The sequence below is a fragment of the Daktulosphaira vitifoliae genome, unplaced genomic scaffold (genome assembly GCF_025091365.1).
Source record: "Daktulosphaira vitifoliae isolate Bord-2020 unplaced genomic scaffold, ASM2509136v1 Scaffold_3, whole genome shotgun sequence".
Lineage (NCBI taxonomy): Eukaryota > Metazoa > Arthropoda > Insecta > Hemiptera > Phylloxeridae > Daktulosphaira > Daktulosphaira vitifoliae.
Window position 1 is genome coordinate 38,937,754 of NW_026099574.1, and position 25,123 is coordinate 38,962,876.

General features: G+C 30.5%; 1 protein-coding gene across 7 annotated transcripts in view; it reads right to left on the reverse strand.

Annotated features, from left to right (window-relative positions):
- Positions 1-748: 748 nt before the first annotated feature.
- The window catches only part of LOC126901474 (serine/threonine-protein phosphatase 2B catalytic subunit 2-like), a 45,688-nt gene continuing 21,313 nt past the window's right edge, over positions 749-25,123 (reverse strand). For 2 of the 7 annotated variants that reach the window (XM_050677932.1, XM_050677933.1), the window contains 13 exons: positions 15,339-15,542; positions 13,318-13,442; positions 12,731-12,842; positions 11,926-12,071; positions 11,714-11,853; positions 8,337-8,414; positions 8,175-8,268; positions 7,981-8,107; positions 7,752-7,832; positions 5,703-5,738; positions 1,803-1,878; positions 1,635-1,732; positions 1,036-1,518 (listed from right to left, as the gene is read on the reverse strand). In XM_050677932.1, coding sequence (XP_050533889.1) covers positions 1,280-1,518; positions 1,635-1,732; positions 1,803-1,878; positions 5,703-5,738; positions 7,752-7,832; positions 7,981-8,107; positions 8,175-8,268; positions 8,337-8,414; positions 11,714-11,853; positions 11,926-12,071; positions 12,731-12,842; positions 13,318-13,442; positions 15,339-15,542 — 1,556 coding nt within the window. In that variant the 3' untranslated portion in view covers positions 1,036-1,279. Of the gene's footprint in view, positions 1,519-1,634; positions 1,733-1,802; positions 1,888-5,702; positions 5,739-7,751; positions 7,833-7,980; positions 8,108-8,174; positions 8,269-8,336; positions 8,415-11,713; positions 11,854-11,925; positions 12,072-12,730; positions 12,843-13,317; positions 13,443-15,338; positions 15,543-21,023; positions 21,142-25,123 lie in introns of those variants that run through there. The other 5 variants (XM_050677929.1, XM_050677930.1, XM_050677931.1 and 2 more) reach the window with 5 other exon arrangements.

A 25,123-nucleotide genomic window follows, 5' to 3' on the forward strand; every position in this document is an offset into this window, starting at 1 on the left:
GTGGAAAAAAATTTAATGAGCATTAATAAATCCTGCAAAAGCAATAGTTACCTAAAGAAAATAAACAAGAACAAATTATTTTATAAATAGTGGCTGAACAGTAACAATTATCTATTTTAAAAATTATTTAAACTAGATGCTACAATAATTATTAAAATTATTAACAAGTTTTTTTTTTATTTTAATGTAGTAAATTATTTTTTACCAAACTATAAAGAAAAAAGAGAAGACAATTTTTTTTAATTTGCAGGATCTACTTATAAAATTGTTTTATCAGTTATATTTTATTATTAATATAATTTGAAAAATTATATATACAAAATAGTATTGATAAAGAAATATTTATAGTAATTATCATATATATATATATATATAAATATTTATAGATGTACCTATACTAAATAAAATTATGTGTTTGTTTTTAAAGATTGACAATAATGGCAAAAATGTTTTATTATATAAGCTAATATGGGGCATCTTATTTAATTGAATGTTTCTATTAAAATATGAAGGGGCAGCCTGACAACAATTAATTGCTTACTACCTTCTTTGATTACAACAAATGATTACCTCCCCCCAAAAAAAAAAATTAAGTAATTTAAATTATTTAACTATTAATATTATTTGGTTATACAAAATAGTTGCTGTAGAAATATATCACGAACATAACGTAGTAATTATTTCTTACATATTTTAATATTCTCAGAACATTATGCATAAATTTTACAGTAAAATGAAGAGAACAATATATTAAAACATATACTTTAGGTATTGATAAAATAAGCAACACATTTATAGGCCAATAAAAACCATTGATTTTGATAAAAGAATTAAAAACAGATTTAAGTTAACCATGGCAAAAAAAAAAAAAACAAAACAAAAAATCAACAATGAAACAGGTAAATTAAAATGGTAAAAATATAAAGACAATAATTTACATTAGAAAAATTATAGTATATATATTTATATTGACATAACTGTCCCCAGGAACTTTCTCTTTTAAGGTGCCTAATAAATTTATATTAAAATGTATAATTGAAACATAAAAGAAAAAACAATTTATTATTACAAAAAATAATTTAAAAAATTGTGTTGATTAAAAAATTGAATAAACAGTAATTTTTATTAAGATTAATAACAGTTGATAGGTCCTGGTATAGGTCATCTGAAATATTTTAGAATTTTACATAAATAAAAAATATAGAGGTATGACAGTATTAAAGGACTCGTTTATGATAAGGTACAGCTGTTGCACAAGACCCATCTAGGTTGATGGAAATCATGAATGAGTATTTGATAAAGGTTGTTCAGATGATGACGCTGATTTCTGAACAGACGATGATGATGGTGATTTATCCTCAGGTAATGGCGAAGTTGATGAACTGGCAGCATTTGATGGTGAACATTGATTAGATGGAGGTGTATCTTTACGAGGAGGCATTCGTTCATTTATAGCATCTAAGCCTTTTGCCTCAGCAAATGATGTAATTTTGTGATTGGGCGAAAACCCTTGAAGTGCTAAAAAAATTTTTATTTAAACTATACACGTATTATTACAATACAATTATATTATTTAAAATACTAAATATTGCTATATATCATAATATTACAATTTTGATGTATTTTCTAATTACCATTTTTCAGTGATGTCTTTCCACCAGAGAGTGCTCCGAGTGGAAGAGCGCCAGTTGGTGTTAGTCCTTTTAGTTGTAATACACTCTCGCTTTCTTCTCTAATATTAAAAAAGAATATGTATCATTTAATAAAAATAACAATTTAAAAAGTTATTTGTTTACATTTACCTCAAAACAGAAAATACTCTAGCCATTTTTCCAATTGCTCTTATTTTATTTCTAATTACTTCTTTTCTTAAGTTAGCTGCAGTGACTAAGAAATATAAAACATAAATTACAATAAAAATATGATAAGTAATCAAGTTAATTAATATAACACGTGATATTAACAAAAAACTGAAATAAAACTAATTACAATTTATAACACCAAGACAAAGAAGTAAAATGTCCCCCTCCCCCCCAAAAAAATTCTATAATTTAAAAATTAATTCGAAAATATAAAAGAGTTAATGTTAAAGAAAATATGTTGATATAAATGGAAGTTAAAATACATTATACATATATTATTTCATGTAACCTCATAACTCAAGAATCCGCGTGAAGAATAATAAATATTAATAGAAAATAATATTTCATACATTTTTTTTTTTAGGTAGCAATATTCGACATAATTTTTATTTTTAATAATATAAATGAATTGTTATCAATAAATTGCCAGTGTAAAAGACTGACTATAAATAATAATTATCTATATCTATAGTGTAAAAAATATATAGTCCAAAAACTGATGGGTACACAAATAATATTATTAGGATTTTTCTTTGATCATTTAAAAACTAAATCATGAAATAAGATAAAATGAAAAGAAAAGGAGGACTTATCAGGCGATCCGGTTTTGTTATACATTTACCACACAAGGGAAAACTTTGCAGTAGCGGCACTATCTAATATTTTACATATATTTTTCCGATTCCCCTACTCATTTTTTAAAATTTTGTATTATGAAAATATGTTTGTTGCTAGAACCAGCTTACCAAACTTTGTTTGATTTTTTTAAGAACAACGATTAATGATTAATGAATCAAAGTTATTAGAGAAATAAAGGTATTCATGCTTGAAGATAAATAGATATTACATTAAAACTAAAATGGTGTAATTTATTCAACTTATTATTATGTCTGATTGTTTTTTAATTTTTACTCTAAAAAGAAAAAGGAATCATGCTTTATAGAAAACATTGTATACACTTGTACTATTAAAAACTCGAAAAAAAATTTAGTATGAAACATAAGTATAATATAAAAACAAAATAAATGAATTTTGTTTAAAATTGAAATAAAAGAACAATTTATAATTATGGTTTAAAATTCAGAAAAAACAGGTTTTTTTAACTTAATTAGTACAAACATAACCTAATTCGTTAAAATTTTGAGTAACCGATAGTAATTAAGTCGAAGGGGTTAAGATTTTTCACATATTATTTAAATTAGTTTAATCTAATCTAATTTTTACTTGTGTGCATATGTCTATAAAAATACACATCATAACATAATTACCATCTATTAAGTTAAAAACAGCCACGGGTAATGTACATAACGCAACTAAAAAAAAATGATGCCAGCACAATACATGCTTAAACTAATTGTAAAAAAAAGCTGTTCTTTTAATTATACTTACCAAATGTCAAGACGTGATGTAAAATAGAAAACAAGTGAAACACAACAACGTCGTCATAATTATTTTTGGTGCGCCATCAAACAAGTCCATATCCGCATCAAATAAAATTGGATATCAAAACGAAAACAGAAAAAACATTCAAATTATAATAAATGTAAAAATGAATAATAAGGGACATGTAAAAATTAAAAATAAAACAATTTATTAGAATATTATGTCTATTAAAATTATTACTGAATTCTACCCTATAACAAGTTAATTTCATTATGTAATGGGTATTAAAGTAGTATAATTAGTAATAAGATAATAAAAAAGAAAGCTGCAAAATATTAAAAAAGACAGAAGTTATAGTAGAATAATGATATTAATAGGCGTGTTTTTTTAAATATTTAGCAAAACACAAGAAATATTAGTATAAATATTTATTATGAAATTTTTTAATATTAAAATAATTTAAGATAAAATAAACGCGGTATTTAAGAATTAAAACTTAACTAATTAGAAAATTGTTGGCTGTAATAATGATGCTTAGATAAATATTACATAACCGCAATCATTTAAATTGGAATGCAAAAATAAATAAATAGTGCACATTTGTTTGATTTGACTAAAGCCTAATATGACAATAATATAAACGTAATATAATTATGCCACAATCCATTTTTGTCACTTATATATATTTAAATGATTAGGGTTAAACCAAGATGTATGTGTAGTAAAAAATGTTGTGTACTAGAAGTTTCCAACTAAGTGTATACAATTATTCAGTTGATAACGCTTTATTTGCTAATATATCAGTTTAGCAATAGCCATTTTATGTTGGCATACTTTAATTTAGAAATTTTATGAGAATAATGTATGATAATGATTGTTTGATACTAATTTTTATTCAACTATAAAATTTGTTAATTCTATGTGAATAATATTAATATTTGTATCACTATATAAAAAGTTGTACAATTATGTATATTTTTAATTTAAATACATACATTAATAGGTGTACAGTCAAGTCAATTGGTCGTGGTAAAATTAGGCATCTGAAATTGGTCGTATAGAAAATTTATCATCAGATAAATTAGTCACAGTAAAATTAGTCGTTTACAAAAATTTCTACTTAATAAATAACAAAATTATTTATTAAAACATCTTATTATAAGATATAAAATAAATAATTTTAATGTACAGTCAAATAATGTGTAATTTGTATATATTGAGTCACCTATTTTAATTTTTAAATATTAATTGATAAGAATAATACTAATAATACCTTATAATTAATAAATTATTTATAAATGATGAACTATTTTTGAAACGGTCATCAAAGTTTTATACACAAAATGATTGACATACCTATTTTAGTAATTTCATCAGTATTTATCATGACAATAAGAATTTTCGCTTATAAACCTTAACAATACAACTTAAACTATACTACAAATTTTAGCACGACCAATTGACGTGAACTCTTATAATAAGCTAAGTAGTTATGAGATCATACACTAAACCAATTATTATTTGTAAAATTTGGTTGGTCAACTTAGTAAAATAGAATATTTAAAAAAAATTGATTGTAATCGAAAAAAGAAAAATCACAAATAAGAAAAATTATTGAAATCAACAATTCAATTATTGAATGTATAAAAATTGTTACTTTTTGAATCAATCTGCAGGAAATTTATCAAGGTGTTTGGTTCAGTGCATTAATTATTACATAATTGACAAAATATTACATATTTTACACGATATACTGCTAGTTACTACAGGAATATCTAGTTTAAAGGGTATAGTTGTTACATAGGTTTTAAAAATGAAGCAGGCCAATGATAATGTCATAATTATATCGATTGCATGCACATGTCTAGTATCAGGATGGATAATACATAACATTTTTTCGTAAAGGATTATATGATCACATCCTAGAAGGAAACACCTTAGAGTAGTGGATGTACAGTCAATGTACGCGCTATTAAAATATAAATTTCTATATTATCAATCTTTAAGAACAATTTAAATTGGTGAAGAGGAAACGAGAAATGACTACTTAAATAACTGAGCAAAAAATCAATCCTAATCAAAATGTGAATTCACTTTTTATGCAAAAATAATTATAAAACTATTATTGTTTGATTTTATATATACATATATATATATATTTAATCAAATTATAATCAATTAAATATAATATTAGTGTTAACATTCAAGCGAATTAATAAAAACACTCTGAAATATTAAGTAACAAAAAATGTCAAAAGTTGGTGTTAAATACGAAAATATAACGATTAATAAAACGTATATAACAAAACAACAATTACAACAACGAAAAAGAAAAAAAAATCTAAGGGCTGCTCAAACGATAAAGTGAAAACAAAAATAGCAAAATTTTAGAAAAGTTATGATTGTACGTTTGAAAATAATAATAATAAAAAAAAAAATTTCGGGAAGAAAACTTACCGGGCATTTTCGGAACTATTGGTTTAACAACAATGGCTGCCAATTGTTTGTTCACACAGAGCGAAAGATTTTAAAAATATAAACAGAAAAACAAAAAGAAAACAAAATATAGAAGATTGAAAGAGTGCGTCCAAAAATAAGTAAAAATATAATAGCCTACATAAATATAAGTATATTATAGATAGTAAGAAAGATAGTACAATAGTAGCTAGGTGAGAAAAATTTACGATACATAAAATACGGTTTTTTAGACCTTTTCTTAAAGTAATACTATAATTCTTAAAGTAAACAAAAATAAATAAACCTAAATATAATATGAAAAATGGATACGTGAATTTATTTTTGAATAGAAAGGTATTTATAGTCATTTTTTAAAATTATAATTTAAGTAAACTTGCTATTGAAAAACTAATAATAACATTTACAAAAGTCCTTAAAATTTTTTAATTATATTTGTATATAAATTTATATTCTCAATTTATTATTATTTAACTAATTTTTGATAATATATTATTATGTATTTTAAGATAAAACAGATACAACAAATTAAAATTTAAACACTTATTATTCAACATAACAATTAATGTATCAATGGAAGACTTGAGTTAAATTATTTATGTATTAAATTATTGGAAAAATAGTAGTTTTTAATTTTTCCAGGTTTAGATTTACATTGCACAGTAAAAAGCAATTTAATACAAATTAAAAAATTTCTCATTAAATCCAAGGAACAACTGAAGCTATAGTATCTTTTTAATAATTGTGGCCCTTATAAAAACTAGAAATAATTTATTTTAAAAATGTATTAAAAAAAAAAAAAATGATTAAAATAAATATATGGTTATATAGATGAAATGATATATGAATTGTATTTGTTAAGCAAATGGCTAATTCAGACCTGAATGTTATTAAAGTAATTAGGTCAAAGATAAATGTAATATGTATGATGAACTTTATTAGAAAATAGGTACTAGGATATATAATAATTGTTGTTAGGTAAATATCATGACCAGCATTATACAGCACAAATGGTAAATGTTTCTCTAATTTATATGAGCCCACAGTTAAGTAAATAAATTGTTCAGAGCTAAAATATTTTTAATATCAAATTATGTATATATAAATATATTTCAGGAAGAATGAAATTCAAACAAATTCGCAAATCGCAGGTAATTTATTTACTTAATAAATTGAACAAAAAAGGGGTTGTCTACTAATTACATAGTTGAATCAGAATATAATGAAAATAAAGATCTACAGTTATAAATAAAGTCAAAATTAAATTTTGAAATTTTTAATACTATGTAGTTAGTTGTTTGGTTACAATATTATGATAAAGATAATAGCCATTAACTGTAGTTTAAAATGAAATTGATAGTAAGATAAATACATTTAAACCAAACAAATGAAACACATTCAAACATTTGAAGGAGATTTTTATGTAATTTTTATAAACGGTAGCAAATTAAAATCAACCAGGGTGAAAACAAAATAAAAAAATTTCCAGAAAGGATTTCTGGATATCTACTTGGGGGAGCAGTCCATTATTCTAATGGCATAATTATACATTTTTCTACTAATTATACCAAAAGTATTGTAATATAAATATATTTCTTACCATCAGCTGCAATCCCATGAGAAGCATAATTTAAGATTTAAAAATAAAGAATAATAATAATAAAGCAGAATATATAAAAACAAATTATTTATCATATTCTGTATTATTTTAAATCTATATATAAAATATCTGAAGTGTATAGTAAATAAAATTAAAAGCTAACTGTTCAGAATATTAAGGTAAAAATATAAAAAAGTTAATAATACTGTCCTACTGTGAAAAATACTTCCTCGGTCAGTGTAATCTTAATGAAACTTCAAGCATCGATCGAGGAAGTACAAATAAGTATTATATATATATACAGATTGAATGATTAAATTGGAAAAAAATTGATGAAATTTAAAACTTAAATATATTGAACAATTTTTCAATGTGTGCATATAGAAATGATAATAAAGTGTCAAATTTAATTAAAGTAAATAGACACTTACCGTCTTCAAGTGTATCTTCTCCTTCTGTCATTAGTTCATCATCTGAACATATATTTAATAGATTCACTAACATTTCGGTAACTATAAAATTAACATAATAAGATTAAATAAATATATTATAATATATAATAGTTCAAACTGCATTATATATTAAGTAGTAAATAATTAATTATCAATGAATTATGAATATTATTTACTCAATAAAAAACACTTGTTATTTAATTTTTACCTTTTTCGCCTACAAATGGTAAAGACCATGTAAAAACATCCATAAAGTTTGGCAACCAATACGGATGTGGAGAACAATTAAATTGTCTGATATTCATGACATTGTTTTCATATTTTAAAACTGCAGCCTAATAAAAGTTTTTGAACACATTTAAAATTTTCAAATTATTTAAATTCATAATTAAATTATCTCACTTTATTATTGTAGACATCTAAGTAGTTGGGCGCAGAAAATATAGTAATTAGAGATGGGAAACCAGTAGTTTGACTCTTTCTATACATTCGGTATCTAAATTTAATGTGTTATATTTAAAAAAAATTATATACATAGATATTAATATAGTAAATACAACATACCCTGCATCTTGAGCTTCATGTGCTCTTATGATGGATAGCAAATTGTTGCTCTGAAGAAAATCACAGCATGCTGCATAACTGCAAAATTATTTAGATAAAAATAAGGATGTGAAATATAGAACAATTAATTAATGTATTATATTTAATATAATTATAAAAAAATTGTTTTACAGCACCAAAATAAAATTAAGAATAGTATTCCAACATCATACGAAACTATATTTTATATTTTCGGTCAGATGATTTTGTAAATTTTCAAAAATAATAACTAAAATAAGGTTCCATCAAGTTGGTTAAACTTGGGACTGTAAAATATTTTACATATTTCAATACTTAATTTTCATTAACAAATATTTTGTGTCACTCAATAACATTTAAGTTGGCCTATTTGACAATAAAGTTTCAAATATAATCTAATGTATAATCGTGATTTCATGATGTACCATTACATATCAACATATATATCATACTAGTTTTAACTTTGATGCAAAGCTGAGAAGGTATTGGTTTTACTAAGATGTGTTTTTTTAGTGTGTGTCTGTTATCACTTTTTCTCAGCTTTCACCAAACCGATTTCTTTCAACGATACGTCAAAAGATCACAAATCATATCTAGTCGAAGACATTACCCTCAAAAATTGAAAAAATTTCCCTGTAAATGGGAGGAACCTCCAAAAAAATTATAAATTTAAAAATCGATAATTTTCGAAATTTTTTTTCTTAAAACTGCCATAACTTTTTCAAAAATGAACAAATCAAAATAATTTTTTTTTTTTTATAGATGCATAATGTCTTTACCTATCACTTGATATATTTTTTTATAAATTTGATTCTTTACCTGTCCACTGGGGGGATTCAAAATGACAACTTTTTCACAAAAAATTAACTTTTTCAACTTGACTTTTGAAAATGTTCCGGAAATACTGATACTTTTATATATATCTTAAATTAAAGATAATGTAATGTACTTCATTATGAAAAAAAAAATTTCGGATTTAATTTTGTCTTTACGGTGTAAACGGCTACCAAATGCTATTTTTGTGTGAAAATTCTGGATTTTATTTTTTACATTTTAGCTTCGATGCGAAGCTGAGAAGGTATTGGTTTTACTAAGATGTGTTTATTTTTTTTGTGTCTGTTACCACTTTTTCTCAGCTCTCACCAAACCAATTTCTTTCAATGATACGTCAAAAGATCACAAATTGTATCTAGTCGAAGACATTACCCTCAAAAATTGAAAAAAATGCCCTCGTTCCCCGTAAATGGGGGAAACCTCCAAAAAAATTACAAATTTAAAAATCGCTAATTTTCGAAATTTTTTCAATTTTTTTTACTTAAAAGTGCCATAACTTTTTCAAAAATGAACATATCAATATAATTCTTTTTTATATAAATGTGTAATATCATTACCTTTCGTTTGGTATATTTTTTTCATAAATTTAACCCTTAACCTGCCCACAAGGGGGGATTTAAAATGACAACTTTTTCAAAAAAAATTAACTTTTTCAACTTAACTTTTGAAAATGTTCCGGAAGGTCTGACACTTTTATATATATCTTAAATTAAAGCTAATGTAATATACTTTATTATGGTAAAAAAAAATTTCGGACTTTATTTTATCTTCATGGTGAAAACAGACATTAAACTTAATAAAAAAAATACGATTTTTGTAAAAAAATTCTTTTTTATATTTTTAACTTTATAATGCTATAACTTTTTGAAAGATGTATGGATCAATATAATTTTTTTTTTATAGATGCATGATGTCTTTACCTATCATTTGGTATATATTTTTTATAAATATAACCCTTTACCTGCCAGCAAGGGGTTCAAAATAACAACTTTTTCAAAAAAAAATTAACTTTTTCAACTTAACTTTTGAAAATGTTCCGGAAGGTCTGTCACTTTTATATATATCTTAAATTAAAGCTAATGTAATTTACTTTATTATGCGAAAAAAAAATTTCGGACTTTATTTTATCTTCACGGTGAAAATGGCTACCGAATGCTATTATTGTGTGAAAATTCTCGATTTTATTTTTTACATTTTTAACTTTATAATGCTATGACATATTGAAAAGTGTATGGATCAACATTATTTTTTTATGAGAAATAATATTTTTTAATAATCCCTTTTTCATTCTACATACTTTATCTTAATTAGGATATTAATAATGTACTAGCAGATCATGTAGCTTTTGGAATAGTCCATCAATTTTTTAAAATAAAACAGTATCTAAATATTTTCATCGAAGCGTTTTTTTTTTGATAGTGATTTTAATCACTGTCAGATATCATTATATTTGATCCATCTATACCACGTCACCACTGTACCGCGACCCCCCTGTGCTGGGTTTTTTTAATTTTATAATGCTATAACTTATTGAAAAGTGTATGGATCAACACAATTTTTTTATGAGAAATAATATTTTTTAATAATCACTTTTTCATTAATAAGGAAATAACAGATCATGATGCTTTTGGAATAATCCACTAATTTTTAAAAATTAAACACTACCTAAAGATTTGCATCGAAGCCTTTTTTTTTTTATAGTGATTTTAATCACTGTCAGATATCATTATACTTGATCCAACTTGCCACGACCCCCTACTATGCTGGGTTTTTTTTTTTAATTAATTTTTACAATAAAATTTAAGTTATATAAATATATTAATTTTTACTTATATAATTAAATGTTCTGATGGTTAGTTTGATATGTACTAAATCAAAATTTGATTTTAAAGCGTACACAAAAAAAAAAAAATAATAATAAAAAAAAAAAATAAGAAACACGACAAACTTTGATGCACAATAAACAAACTTTCAATTCATCAACGTATTTGAATAGACATAATTAGAATAAACGTTACAACTACCAAGAGATATCAGTATAACAGAAGAGTTATCAGCGGTTAAAATAAACAAACAACAACAATGAGCAATTGATAGCATGTATAGCCGCTAATTATTCTAAACGGTTAATAAAACTATTGATCTTGAGATAAAATACATGGTCATAAGTTATCTTAATGAATTCGCGTTTAGCTTATAAACTTGAACCTGTTATGACAGTTCAGTAAAAAATAATAAACGTGCGTGTTTTCTACGAAGAAAATACGGTATGAATAATAATAAGTAAAATAATTTTTTTACTTTACATAATCATGTTTGTCATGCACTACATAATTATTCAGACTTAGTTCTAGTTAATTGTAATTTTTTTTTGCATGTCTGTATGTGAAGTAAACGAGTTTAAGTTAAGTCTTAATGCAGAGCACGTTCAAACACGATGAAAAATAATACCACTAAAACTGTAGACGTCCTATGGGTGTTAAATATCATTTCATAGTTCAGAAAACGAATCAAAAACTATTCACCTGTAAAAATACGAACATCCCCTAACGCTATTATGACTGAAATGTTCGGCGTTTTTTTCGCTGCCGAAGTCTTCGAGTGGATCTGACCACAAGAGGTCGCACATGGGGCCAAATGCCGGTGGCTCTTTGAATCGATCCAGCTGGGAAAAAAATGGACATGACGATAAATACCAGTTAGAGAAACTTCATATATATATATATATAAAACTCACCCTCCTAATATCGTCTAGATTATGTATTTCTGGCGAGAGTCCACCGTGAACACATAGGAATTGTTGGTTCATGAGCGCGGCAAGTGGCAGACAATCGAACGCCTCCATACAGGCATCGTACACCCGCTCGGAATATTTTATTTTACCTGAAAACCAAGACAATTTCCGTATAATAAAAAATGAACACATTAGTATGTTGACTGCGTATTCTTCTTTCGAAGGAATTTGTGACATGATTTCTATTTATCTGCAAGAATACTGATTGTTTGATTGATTTTTTTATCAAAACAGTAATAATGAATATAAGTGACGAATCCAGAGGGCGACTATCATTGCCTACTTAAAATAGCTCAAATCTGGTATAAAATGAAGCACAGAAACTATTAATGGAAGTCTCATAATTACTGGTAGATTGCTACAGAGAATGTCGACTCGCAGATAATTAACGGCAAACATACGTGAATGGAGTTGAAATTACTTAAAATGATAAACGTTTAAAATAAAACTGCATTTTAACTGTTTTATTTTTTTTTTTATATAATTTTGGACTTATTTTGAATATTATGCCAAAAAATCATTTATTGCAAAATTAATTGTAATAATAATTATTCTCTAAATAATAATAAATTATTATAAATAATAAAGAATTTAGTCTATGATTACTGCTAATAATCATAGACTAAATATTTACTTAATTAATAGCAGATAGTCCGTTTAAGCATTAAAATAATTTTCTAAAGTGTATAATCAGTTAACAAGAAAAATACTAAGTATTGCGTATTTAAAAAATAAATGCATAACTTACATTCTTGTTTGAACGTGAAGTATTCGGTTAAATGTCTACATTCGTGGTTTCCTCTTAAAAGGAACAAAGTAGTGGGATGACATAATTTTAAAGCCCACAAGTACAGAACACACTGAAAACAGAATTATGTTACACTATTATACGTTTCTTTGATTTGATATAATAAGCAATTTGCCTTCCAGACAAAGACAAAATTGTACTACATAAGGTTCTATGGTTGGTTCATTGTGCCATTGATTGGAGAGCTTAATAAGGGGGTAATTTAATGTTAACAGTTAAGTTTGTGTAAGAAATTATAACGAATTCGCGGTCAAAATAGTTTTGACCGCTTTTTAATTAGATTTTAGAATTCTTGATATAAAACGTTATCTAATTTACTAACTTTAAAACAAACAAAACAAAACGTAAGTCACAATACATGCGATTTCAAAACTTTTAATAGAATTACTACAACTCTTTACAGATTTTAAATTTGGGATTAATCCTAAACAGAATACTTCGATAAACGATAATTGGACAGTAAATAGCACATGTGTTCTTTTTTTCACTTTAATTAAATACAGTTTATATGATTTATAATTCAATACCTCTATACTGAAATACCCTCTATCAACGTAGTCACCCAGAAAAAGGTACTTGGTCGTTGCTGGTGGACCACCGACTTCAAAAAGTTTCATAAGGTCATAAAACTGACCATGGATATCGCCACAAACTGAAAAGATAAACATAAAATTATAGTCACGATAATAACTTTATTATCAAATTACGATAAAAATATTTATTTACATTTGTAGATAATGATAAGCAACGGACACCCGGTGTTATGTTGCTATTGACATTCGCAGAGAAAGTTCAACTTACAAAGCTGTAATACTTGATTCAATACACAAGGGAACTTCATTTATAATTCTCTAGAATACACGAGTGCTATTGATGTTGAAAGGCATACAATTCCGAGAGTTGTTTGTAATATAAAAAATTGTTCGATTCAATCCAACAACGTATTACGTTAATTGAATAAAACTAGACTATTTCGTATAAAATAACTCGATATTTTATTTAGAAAATAAATTTCGAAAGATGTCGTAATTACTATTGTAGACATTTATTTTCGTACAATTTAAAATCATTGAAAGATTTTCGCGGAAATGTGAGCAAAAATAACTTTTGGAAAGATTTTTTTTTTTGTTGATTGGTAATAAGACATATATACTACTTCAATACACAACATGATAATACACGCTTGTAGATGGAGTGTTTTTAAAAATTTTAATTAGCCGTAATTTAATTTTCGTAGATGACACCGAACAATTAGAACGGTGTAGTGAATATTTAGATAGTTATTCGTTGAAAATACAATTTAGTGGCCAAGGAATGTTTTGGAATAAGCTAGAAATTGTTTTTTATTGGAGTTCGCAGAAACATTAAACTTTGGAGAGTACATTAAATAACAAGCAATATTATTGTAACACTATCGTGGAACGGATAACTTGGGCGACATCCTGTCTGTTCTCACCCCTCGAACTTAATTAGCGCTAGAAGCCATTAGTAAACTTCTAAAGTTTAGATTTCACTGGACGATAAAAATTCAAATTACATAGCGACGCGTCACGTGTGCATTTCATGTTGCCCATTACACGTGTTTACATTCAGTCACGGCGAGAAGGTCGAAGAAGCTTTTTGCCCGTCAGAAAACAAAAGGTAAACTAGCCGAGCGACATCTTTTGACGTTATTAAGAATATAAAAAATATTCCTAATAACCTCAAAATATATTATGGCCATCGAGTACAATGTTCGTTAGTTTACAAAGATAATACTAAGAGAGTCGTTGAGGTTAGACCTTCACATCGTTGCTCTTTGTGTTACTATCAGCGAGTGTATTGTACTACGGAACGCCGTCAACTATTTTAAGAGTCTAATATAAGTCTCTGCTCGTATCCCGTCCTATTGTGTTTGGCCGGTACGTTCTTGAGAATTATGTCCGGCGGACGGGTATCTTTTCAAGACAGAAAAAGTTTAATGAAAAAAATAAAAATGGTACAGACACGATAACCTGAAAACGAAGACTTTGCCTGGTGCAGTTAAACAAACAGTAGCTGCGGAATAGCAAACGCGCGACAACTAGAGGCCGCGTACTCAGTGAAACGTTCGCCGGACGTGCTTTGCAAACCAAACACTTGCGCGTACAACTATATAGTTTTGTGTGTGTGTGTGTGTATACGCGAACACGCACTGAACTGTCTTGAGAACAACAATATTGCAATCGGAATTTGTCGGACGGATTTAAACGCGACATCCGCCGCACACGTTTACATTTATTTCAACTGTAAACGACCCAACCCGCCAAAACGTAGCCACCATAAAATACGTATATATTAAGTACTACACGATAATAACGCAATATTTATACTTTTCATTCTAAGACCCCGTTTGTCAATTCGAACCAACCGAGAATTGGAATCAATTATTTTAAGTTTCCCCGCAAGTTAAGGGATCAATTATTTTGTCAAAACAAGCGGGGTCCAACCTTACACCGTATCACCGAGTTATTGCAATCGTCGTTGACAGCTGTAAGTAAAAAATCATTTAGCTGTTGTGCTTTCTTACCGGTAACTGGAGCTTCAATGTCGATCATGGTCTTTTCGGACCTGAGTAACGCGGCACCTTCGTTGACTATGCGCAACGCGGCCGCTTCGTCTATCCGACCCTCCAAAATGAAGTGTTGCTTGAGAATGTCCGGCCGCGGTTTGTTCGTCCTCTGGTCCCATACTTCGGCCGTGGTCAACTTTCGACCCGGTGGGAAAGGCACACCTGCAAGACAAGTAACAATATGAAATATCTAATAGCGATTGGCAGACAAACAAGCGAAACATTTATAATGCGACTCAAATCGATAGGGACAAAACAACAAGTTACTTTTTAAGTAAACAGCATTAGCAAGCGAATTATTTATGCGCAGTAAAGTACTCGGGGCAGCGATGGGCAAACTACAAGAGTGTTGTTAATAAAGTCGTACGTGATTATGGTAAGTACTGCACAACTATTGCGGAAAACTTCACCGTAAGTCTAACTATTAAGCTTTGCGATAGCGTCTCACTGGCGATTTCGCGTTTTGCGTGCACCGCGCGATCATGTACCCGGAGCGCTGCAAGTAATTACACTACTTTGCGCCCACCTCCGTCTCTTTTAAAGTAATGTACTCGTGTTCAAACGTATTTAATTCCAAGGCTTAACGGCCGTTATTGTATTTGGTTAACGCCACGCCGCGTGCCTTCCGTACGACTATGGCCGGGCTGCTGCTGGTGGCCTTAACGTGACAAACGTCCGTGGTTTGACTGTGTATAATTAGAACTTGGCCGTGGGACCCTAGAGACGGCTCGATTGCCAACTGACCCGCAAGTCACCATCGTGTTTATTAACGTAATGAACCGTAACACAATTTTTATTATATTGCATAATGTGTATAATGCACACCACCACTTGGACGTATGCGTGTATTTATAGAATTATAATGCAATGCATTTTATGGGCAGTACGGTACCGAGTGTCCGGGCGTGGGACTTGTCATAGTTATTAAATTTAATAACTCGGTACCGCAAAATTGATTAACGCCGAGCAGTGGGGGCGCAAACATGTGTACGCGTGTCCCGTCTCATACGCGGATATAGTAAATACTATGACACACGAGTTTCGGTTTCGAATGTCATGTTTTGATGTATGTGCTTTACCATATCCACGGGGATGTTGTCGACGATTTCAATCGCTGACCCGAAGCCGTGTAATACTAGTCCTCGGTCGCTAAATTTCCTGTGATGAATAAGTCGGACAGTTTCGTACCGGCAGAATTGTTCAATTAGAGAGAAAATGGTCTAAGAGTTGGACGTACAAAATTATGAAAAATGTTCAACTAGAAAAATAAACAAATGTCCATTTTAATTGCGCGGAAGTAGACGCTTTGCGGTCCGACGGTTATTTTTCTTTTAATTTTAAGTAGCAAAGGATTAAAATAGGTTCCGGATAATTTTCAGAGAGATAAAATGATGCGTGACACTTGCAACGCAGTAGCGAAAATACAAAAACGGTTTGCGAATACATCAACGGACTAATTTTCACTAAAAAAATACACACAACTGGAAATAAATATAAAACGTAAATTAAGATTTGAACGCGCTGTCGTAGTACTGTTATATTACAAGCTTAAATTACCATTTTAATGACATAATAATATTTTAACGTTACGATAAATTAATATTTTAACTTTGTTTTGTCGTAGAACAATTTTTTTTCTATTTTATTAAATAAGTATGCTACATTCCATTTAGCACGGGTTTTAAAATAAATGTTTGAAAAAAATAAAACGGTCAATAGATTTAACGTGGTTTAAACTTATTATCGCAAGCCGTTTGAAATATTCACTGACAAACAAAAACCATTGTTGAGATTATCGACGTTCAACAAGTACACACAGAACACGTCATGGCGGAAACCTATTGTTTTATCAGTCCGTGAGAATAGATATTGGCTTTGAGGCGAGTCGGTATTTTTTTCACATGAAAAAGCGTCGCCCAAAGCCGCCCCAACCGTCATTTCATATTAATTGCTATCATTATTACTAAAGAAAAAGAAACATTTTCATTGGAAATTATTCAGTAAAAAAGCTAATTTAAAGGAAACGCCACGACTGATTTACTGTATTAAGAAAACACAAAAACAAATCGTTACCGATGGTAAGTGCCGAATTTTTAAATTTCAAACTCGACTAGATCAATTATTTTCGTTTTAGAGGAATATTATTTAACAAAAAAGTCCTTATTTTCATATACATTTATGTACGTAAACTACTAGTTTCGAAATTTCTTCGTCTTTAGATTACAATATGATAAAATAGTGAACAATTATTAAAAAACACAACACAATTTATCATAAAAATTCTACTAAATAATAAATAATAATAAATTTTTAAAAAAACATTTAGCAAATTGAATCATATAACAACAAAACTAAAAAATACAATTTTATAATTAACCGATAAGTTATAAGATTCTAACAAATATTGGTGAAATTTTACCAGTACATAAATCAAATGAAATAGTTTTAGCTGATAAAAAATAAGTTATTGTTAAAAACCATAAACAATAATAATACTAACATTTTAAATCAAGAACCTATCAACTATAATTTACTATAAACATTTTCAAACAACATTAACAATAACAAATCAGCATTCAAAACTTAAATTAATATAATAAAAACCTTAAATTACAAAATTAACAATAACCAAATTAAAAATAATTCAACTGATAAGCTTAGTAAACCAGAAAATAAAATGCACATTGATAAAACAAACAGATATGTTAAAACTAGATCAAAAGATCATAAAAATGAAACTAGATTAAATAAATCTACAAAGTCCTTAATCAAACTTCGCTGAAAATATTTTAGAACCTTAGCATAAAATGTATATAAAGACATTATTATAATTAATACATAGCATAATAGATATCTAAAGACGACCAGGGACTGATTCAGTATTTTTTTTTAAATACGGTTTCAAACATTTTGTATACTTCAATATCATTTTTTTTTTTTGCTTATTTTAACGTTCAAAATATTTTTTTTCAAATAAAGTTTTCGAACTAGTAGTCATCAATAATTTTTTTTACATTTTAAGTCTATTTAATTTTAAATTACATTTTATTTATATTTACAAAAAATTTCTATCTCAATATAATTTAATTAATTACATTTCGGTGCCCGTAGAAGTGTAAGGAATTNTTTTAACGTTCAAAATATTTTTTTTCAAATAAAGTTTTCGAACTAGTAGTCATCAATAATTTTTTTTACATTTTAAGTCTATTTAATTTTAAATTACATTTTATTTATATTTACAAAAAATTTCTATCTCAATATAATTTAATTAATTACATTTCGGTGCCCGTAGAAGTGTAAGGAATTACGAGGAATAAACCTAAGTCAGCACTTTTTAAACGCTGGCGTATATTCGTCGAAGATATTATTAACACACCGCTGGCAATGAGTTTTCCTTGCAATGTCCTGTTGTTGGTTATACAACACCGCCTTCTCGAAACGCTGCCAAAATAATTACCCGTAAAAATCAAAAGCGACAATAGGGGCGAATGTGTGTTCTTTTGCTCTGTCTATAAATAAAAGGTGTGTCTGAGTTATATAGAAAAACAGTCGGTGGATAGTTGTGGGCGCTCACGGCGGAAACTGAGAGATGGAACAGCGGACTTTGAAATGGGAATACGGGAGAAAAGGACGACCTCGGGGCTGTATCGTGCCAGGGCACAGGCCGTGTCGCCGGTGTCGATAAAGACCCGCAAAGGAAACGAGTCGTAAATTATACGTAGGATAAGCTTTTTAGCGTCCACTGCCCGAGGAAGCGACGAAGAGGATACTATTTTCATGAAAGTTTTTCTTTGAATCCCGCGAGGAAAAGTTTCAAGGAAACTAGCAAGGTGTATTATTGCGATAGAAATCGTCGCGTTTAAACATAACCGTCTGAATGATGAGCGACAAAGGGACTTTTGTTTTGGAAGAAAACGTCGAAAGTTGCCGTGATCTAATCAGACAAAATACGAACCAATTTCCGGAGTTTTTATATTTTTTAAAGCCAACGTACAAAGATGTATAAACACACGAGTGCCTGCGGGCAACTTTGAAATTGCTAAAAACTAACGGCGGAGGACGTCGACTGGCAGGCTAAAAATGTTTGCTGTGTTTTGAAAACTTTTAAGTGTGCTAAACTTTGCAACGAACCCGCCCTCGATGCCAACCGTAGCCGAGTTATTCGTTTAGTGTGTCGTAGGGCGCAATAAGAAACTTCGCGGACTCCCGTGGCCGCGTCGGTTAATGTGCCGACACTGGTTCGCGAACAACCTCGCGCAGAACATAGATACATGTAGCGCACTTGTATTGGTACCATAAAAGCAAACACAGAGCCATCGACCTTAATCTTGTTCTTTTTCGATCGTTGTAATTAGATTGCATGGCACAGACAACGACGACAAGGTGTCGCGTCACATGACCTCAATATACAAAATACACGATATAAGGACCGTACGCCGCGTTACGTTCGTATCACCGTTCGCTGGCGCAGGAAACGCCAAATAAATTGCCGAAATGCAAAATAAATACGCGGTTTTGGTCCCCTTTAAATTATACCGCCCATAACGACGACCGTTCTGTTGATTTGTATCCCGAAAAAGCCATAGAAAAGGCCACGGGGAATCTGGAAAAGTGCAAAAGTTAAACTACCACGAGAAAAAGGCAGTTACTCGCCGGCTTTTAATGAAGATTGCGGCGCGACTAAAGGTTCAACGGGCGTAGCACGCTTTTACTTTTCATTTTAACGTTGGTGACTTATCGTCGAAATAAGAAATATTGCATTCGGTGATAGCAAATTAAATCCGTACAAAGATTTCCGGCGAACATCATCAACAATTCCGTTCGCTTTCATGCGATACACAAAGCGTATGGTCGCGAAGAGGTGCAAACGAAACGTCGAATTTTCAGCGCAGCTGAATTGCGTTGCACGTTTGCGTTCACACGAGTTGTATCCGAAAATATACCGATTTGGGAATTACGTGACTTTTGCAAAGTCGAATTGGGTCAAAAGTTCAATATCGTTGTCATTAAAAAAAAAAAAAAAACCGACTGATGCAGTAATAATAATAACTATTACACAGAAGTAACACATAAATGTATTACGTGGATCATAAAAGCGGCTTAGAGCACTTTTAAGGTAACTCTAGCCTTTATAACAGATAATGTATGTACAGCAGAGCGTCGAACCTATGCGCTCTGTAAGTCTAAAGGGGGAAAAAACAGCCGGAAAATGAAATTCTTTCGTAGAAATAAAAGAGTAGGCGGCGAGGTGGTCTTTGAAGTCATGATCTTTGCAGAGCAGATGAAACGAGTCGGCACGACCGTTAATCATTCGTTTCGCACTATTGCAAGCCAAACTTATGTATTCGCATTTATTTTTACCCGTCTGCCGCGCGGACGATTCTTTATTAACTGTTTTTGCCAGGGAAAACACGTTTTGGGCGGGTAACGATCAGGAGACACATTGAAAGGCCTATAAATTATAACGGCACGGTATAAATACATTAGTGTATAACGCCGCCTACCGGATACGTGCATTTTAAGCGCGTTCAGCTTTTGCATACATCATCGCCGCCGTCACATTGACTTCCTTTGTATAAACAAACAAATGAATAATCATTGTAATAATAAATAATTAATAATAAAACAAAATCATTCTCACACCTTCCGAGTACGGCTTCGCCCATCCACCGAGACAAACCCATTTCACAGGGACATTTACCGCAGTCCATACGGCAGCAATATTAAATAAACAATAATAACGCATCAAACTTTTACTAATTAATGTTATATGCGGTTATCACTCGAGCACTTGGCGAATTCAATCACAATGGGAACGTATGCGGCCGAACAACGTGACGTGTTTCGTTCCTCTGATCAATTTTAATAGAAATTAACATAATAATTACGATAACAGAACTTAATAACGGATTAAGGGTTTGTCGTCACAAAATTCGATTGTTTACTCACTTATCGCGTTAACACAAGTGGCCGCTTTAAAGTAAACCAACTACCGGTCATGGAAACCGGTAAATCGTCGACAAGACATAAAAATGAAATGTTATGATGTTGCACGCAGAGAATTTTAGTTTCGGATAATACGTTTCACTAAAGGTCATAACCCCCCCATTTGCCCCCCCCCCGTCTCTACGACGCTAAATTATGACCTGTATACATCATGAGCTGCCGTTACAGTAACGTGAGCATAAACCGTTCGGGCCAACAACCCGCCGTACAAACGACGGACCGAACCCGTACAGATAGTGTATGATTTACGGTATTTTAACAAAACAATATGTAATAAATCGCATATCATATACGGTAATGGTGCACTCCCACGCAGATGGTGCTGCCTACCGTAAAAGGATTGTTATACATGTATGTGTTTTGGCTAGGAAAGTCATAAATATCATAACGAAAAAAAATACCCACGGGAACATTATTTGCACCAATATAAACGCATACACGATTTTTAAGAAGCGCGCAATCGGGGGGGTTTAGAGCGGGCTTAGCTCTCTCTTTTGAAAAACCTTTCGACGCCGACGGGGTCTAGGGACATTCAACTGGGTTTTTCAAACGGAATTTCTCGACCGAGTGAAATACACGGAGCCAATTCCTGAAAGGTTTTGCGCCGAAATCTGTCTCGAGGTCTCTAGGGCCAATCAGTAATTTATTTATTAACGAACAAGCCGAGCGATAAGGGCAAATGCTAATATTAAAAATGGATTACTTTCGAGTGCGCGTTTTAATGCGAAATTCAATCATACAGATATTAAGTGGGGTATTACAGAACACGATACAGACAAATGACAGACATATGTCAATAGATATATGTTCGACATTAAGACGACAGCAGCAACGCGTACACGTCGTTCGCACGTGGCAATATCTAAGGAGAGCGCGTAAGTTTTGTCACCCGCGATAAACCGCTTTAAAGGATTAATAAAAGAGATAAATTTTACAGTTTTACGCAATCCGATCGCTAATGCTGAGCCTGATCGATTGGATGGGTTTGGAATGACGACGCGAGTCGTTCGTGCAATGACAATAAACCAAAAGGTTTTTTATTCCGATGAAAAAAGTCGATTACAGCGGACGTTCGGTTTTAGTCCGGAAGATGGCAACGAGAAATACATCTAGACGATCGGCTATGTTTCCACCGGTGAATAATTGACAATCCCTGGGGATTACAGTTGCTCTACACAAATCGCTGTCGCTGTTGTACACACACAATCAATTATTCATCTGGACTTTGGGCGAATTAAGATCACTAGTTCGACGGCTTGGAATCATTTATTTAGGACGTTTTGGCTGTTACGCGTGGTGCCCCGAGGCGGCGGCGCGGCAACAGTGCCATTCGCGCACATCACGAGGGTACCGGTGGCTCTTGTATATTTAATTAAATACCTACAGGGTTCACCGCCAAAGTCTGGTAGCTACGGGGTAACATGGCGCGTTTGTCGGCGCAGAATCGACTAGGGTCAGTGTGGGAGGGGATAGGGGTAGCAGTAGAAATGTCGTATTATACGTTATTATACACGAGAGACACACACAATATGACGATAAACCATGATTATGCGTACGGGGTGCAGATTTTTTTTTTTTTTAACGAGATTTCCTCTGCGTGTGCACCACCGCAACGCTCGAGCGAATACATTTGGCACGGGCTCTGTTGGCCGCTGCACAAGGAAAACGCTTTGAGGGGGTGGAGAAGAACCGTTGAAATTAGAGACAACAGTGGGCGCCCGACTGTCGGCCAAAGCTGCACAGCTTTGGTCTATACTAATACGGACGGCGCTGTTGGATGGCGGGTTGGCCGGAGTCCCTCGTCAAACCGACGCCCCTCCACTCTCACCACTCCGTGTCATCGTCATGCATACTATTAATCGTGTACACCTCGACAGACGACAAATGTACTACACCATGTTGTTCAAACCGAATTTATACTAATCCTGTACGGATACAAACTTAACAAATAAACAAATAAGAAAAACCTTCGAGTGATTTCCGTTAGTCAACATTGGCGATGTCTTTTTTGGTGAACCGAATAAAAACAGTGGACATTCCTCTTGTCAATGGCGAGGAAGGGTTTTTTAACCACTGGCAGTGGAGTTCACACATTCCAATCCTCTCCCCGACAGAGGTAATGACGGTACGTTTTATAGGATTGTTTAGTGAAAATAAACATCAGTACGAGAATCTGTCCGAATTATATAATGAATTTCCTTTAATCTTTTTAATTTCAATATTTCATTACGAACAATTTTGCCAACTATAGTAAATATTTTCTTTGAATCACGTATAAAACGAAATTTGTTAGTTACAGTATAATAAAACATTTTAGAGTAACATTTTATTAAACGAATAAGTCGTGAAGTGAACATATAATAAAGTTCACTACTTAATGACTCACCGAATAATAAAAACGGTTTAATTGTTCATCTATAAAAAATATAAGTAATTTCTGTTTAATTAAACCAAAATCATAAGACTCGGTACCAATCGTTAAAAAAAAAAAATTGTATTTTTTTTATAATAAAACGCAAAGGAACGTCAGCATTGTCACTATTATTATAGTTATTTTTTTATGTTGGTTGTAATTATTTTATTTTGCGTGGACGTTGGAATCAAAGATTTTTAATTTTCATGGATCAGGGACGTTTTGGAAATTATCCAAGGGGAATGAATATAGTCGATTTGTGTTATAATTGCGTTATGTATCCGGTGGGGATAACATTTATTATCGAGCAAAAATCTCTCCAAAGTAAAAGGAGTAATAAGCGAAATGCTCTTTTCCATATATACGCCACTGTCCAGGACACGATAAGATCAAAAATAATTTTGTATTTGAATTAAAGATGAAATTTTTCTATAGTATCAACTTTAGAATATAGAAAGACAGATAACGTTAGTAAACTGTTTAGTCATTTAAATTATTAATTTATTGTTGTTTATTATTTCGGAAAAATAACAGTTATCCTTTTAATAAATCTTAAATTAATTATTGTATAAAAATAATAATAATAAATAATAAACTATAATGAAAAATAATAATAATAAATAAAACGTCAAGAAAAATTAAATTAAATTAAAAATTTTCCCTTTTATGAATAACTTTGGAAAAACTCGTTAATTAATTAAATTTAGTACTATAAGTGCTCTGCGAACAGAGTTCTCCTTCAAAAATAGGCGTCGTTTAATGTTTAAAATAATTGATTAATATGTTTAAAACATATAGACCCAATTTTCCTCAAAAAACAGTTTTGAATTAAAAACTGACTTAAAACTAGGACATAGGTTACTCGTAAACATAGGGTGGTTTTGTTTATTACACATCAGAGATGTCTTAGGAAAAGTAATTTGACCGCATATTTTGAATTTTGAAAAACACTTTACGGTGCACACACTAAGCGCGTAGGATATTGTGTAAGGCGTCCGTAAGGTTAATACGATAGTATTTGCAGTGTGAAGTAAGCCGTTGCTGTTGTTTGTACTCTCTTTATTTAGATTGTCTTTTCTTCTCCTCTCGACTAAAACCCTAACTCGATCCACACAACGATGGCACTCGCAACTTACTACCCTTTTTATACGGCCCCTTGACAGCATCTTATACAGACATACACGCACATAAGTAAACGTGCTCTTTCGCCAAACGACCCGCCCCCGACGGCGCTGCTAGTGTGTGGTATAATGATATTTATACGTTTATAAGTCGAGTGGGCAAATAAACAATCGACTCAGAGGTTTTTATTTAATAGATAAAC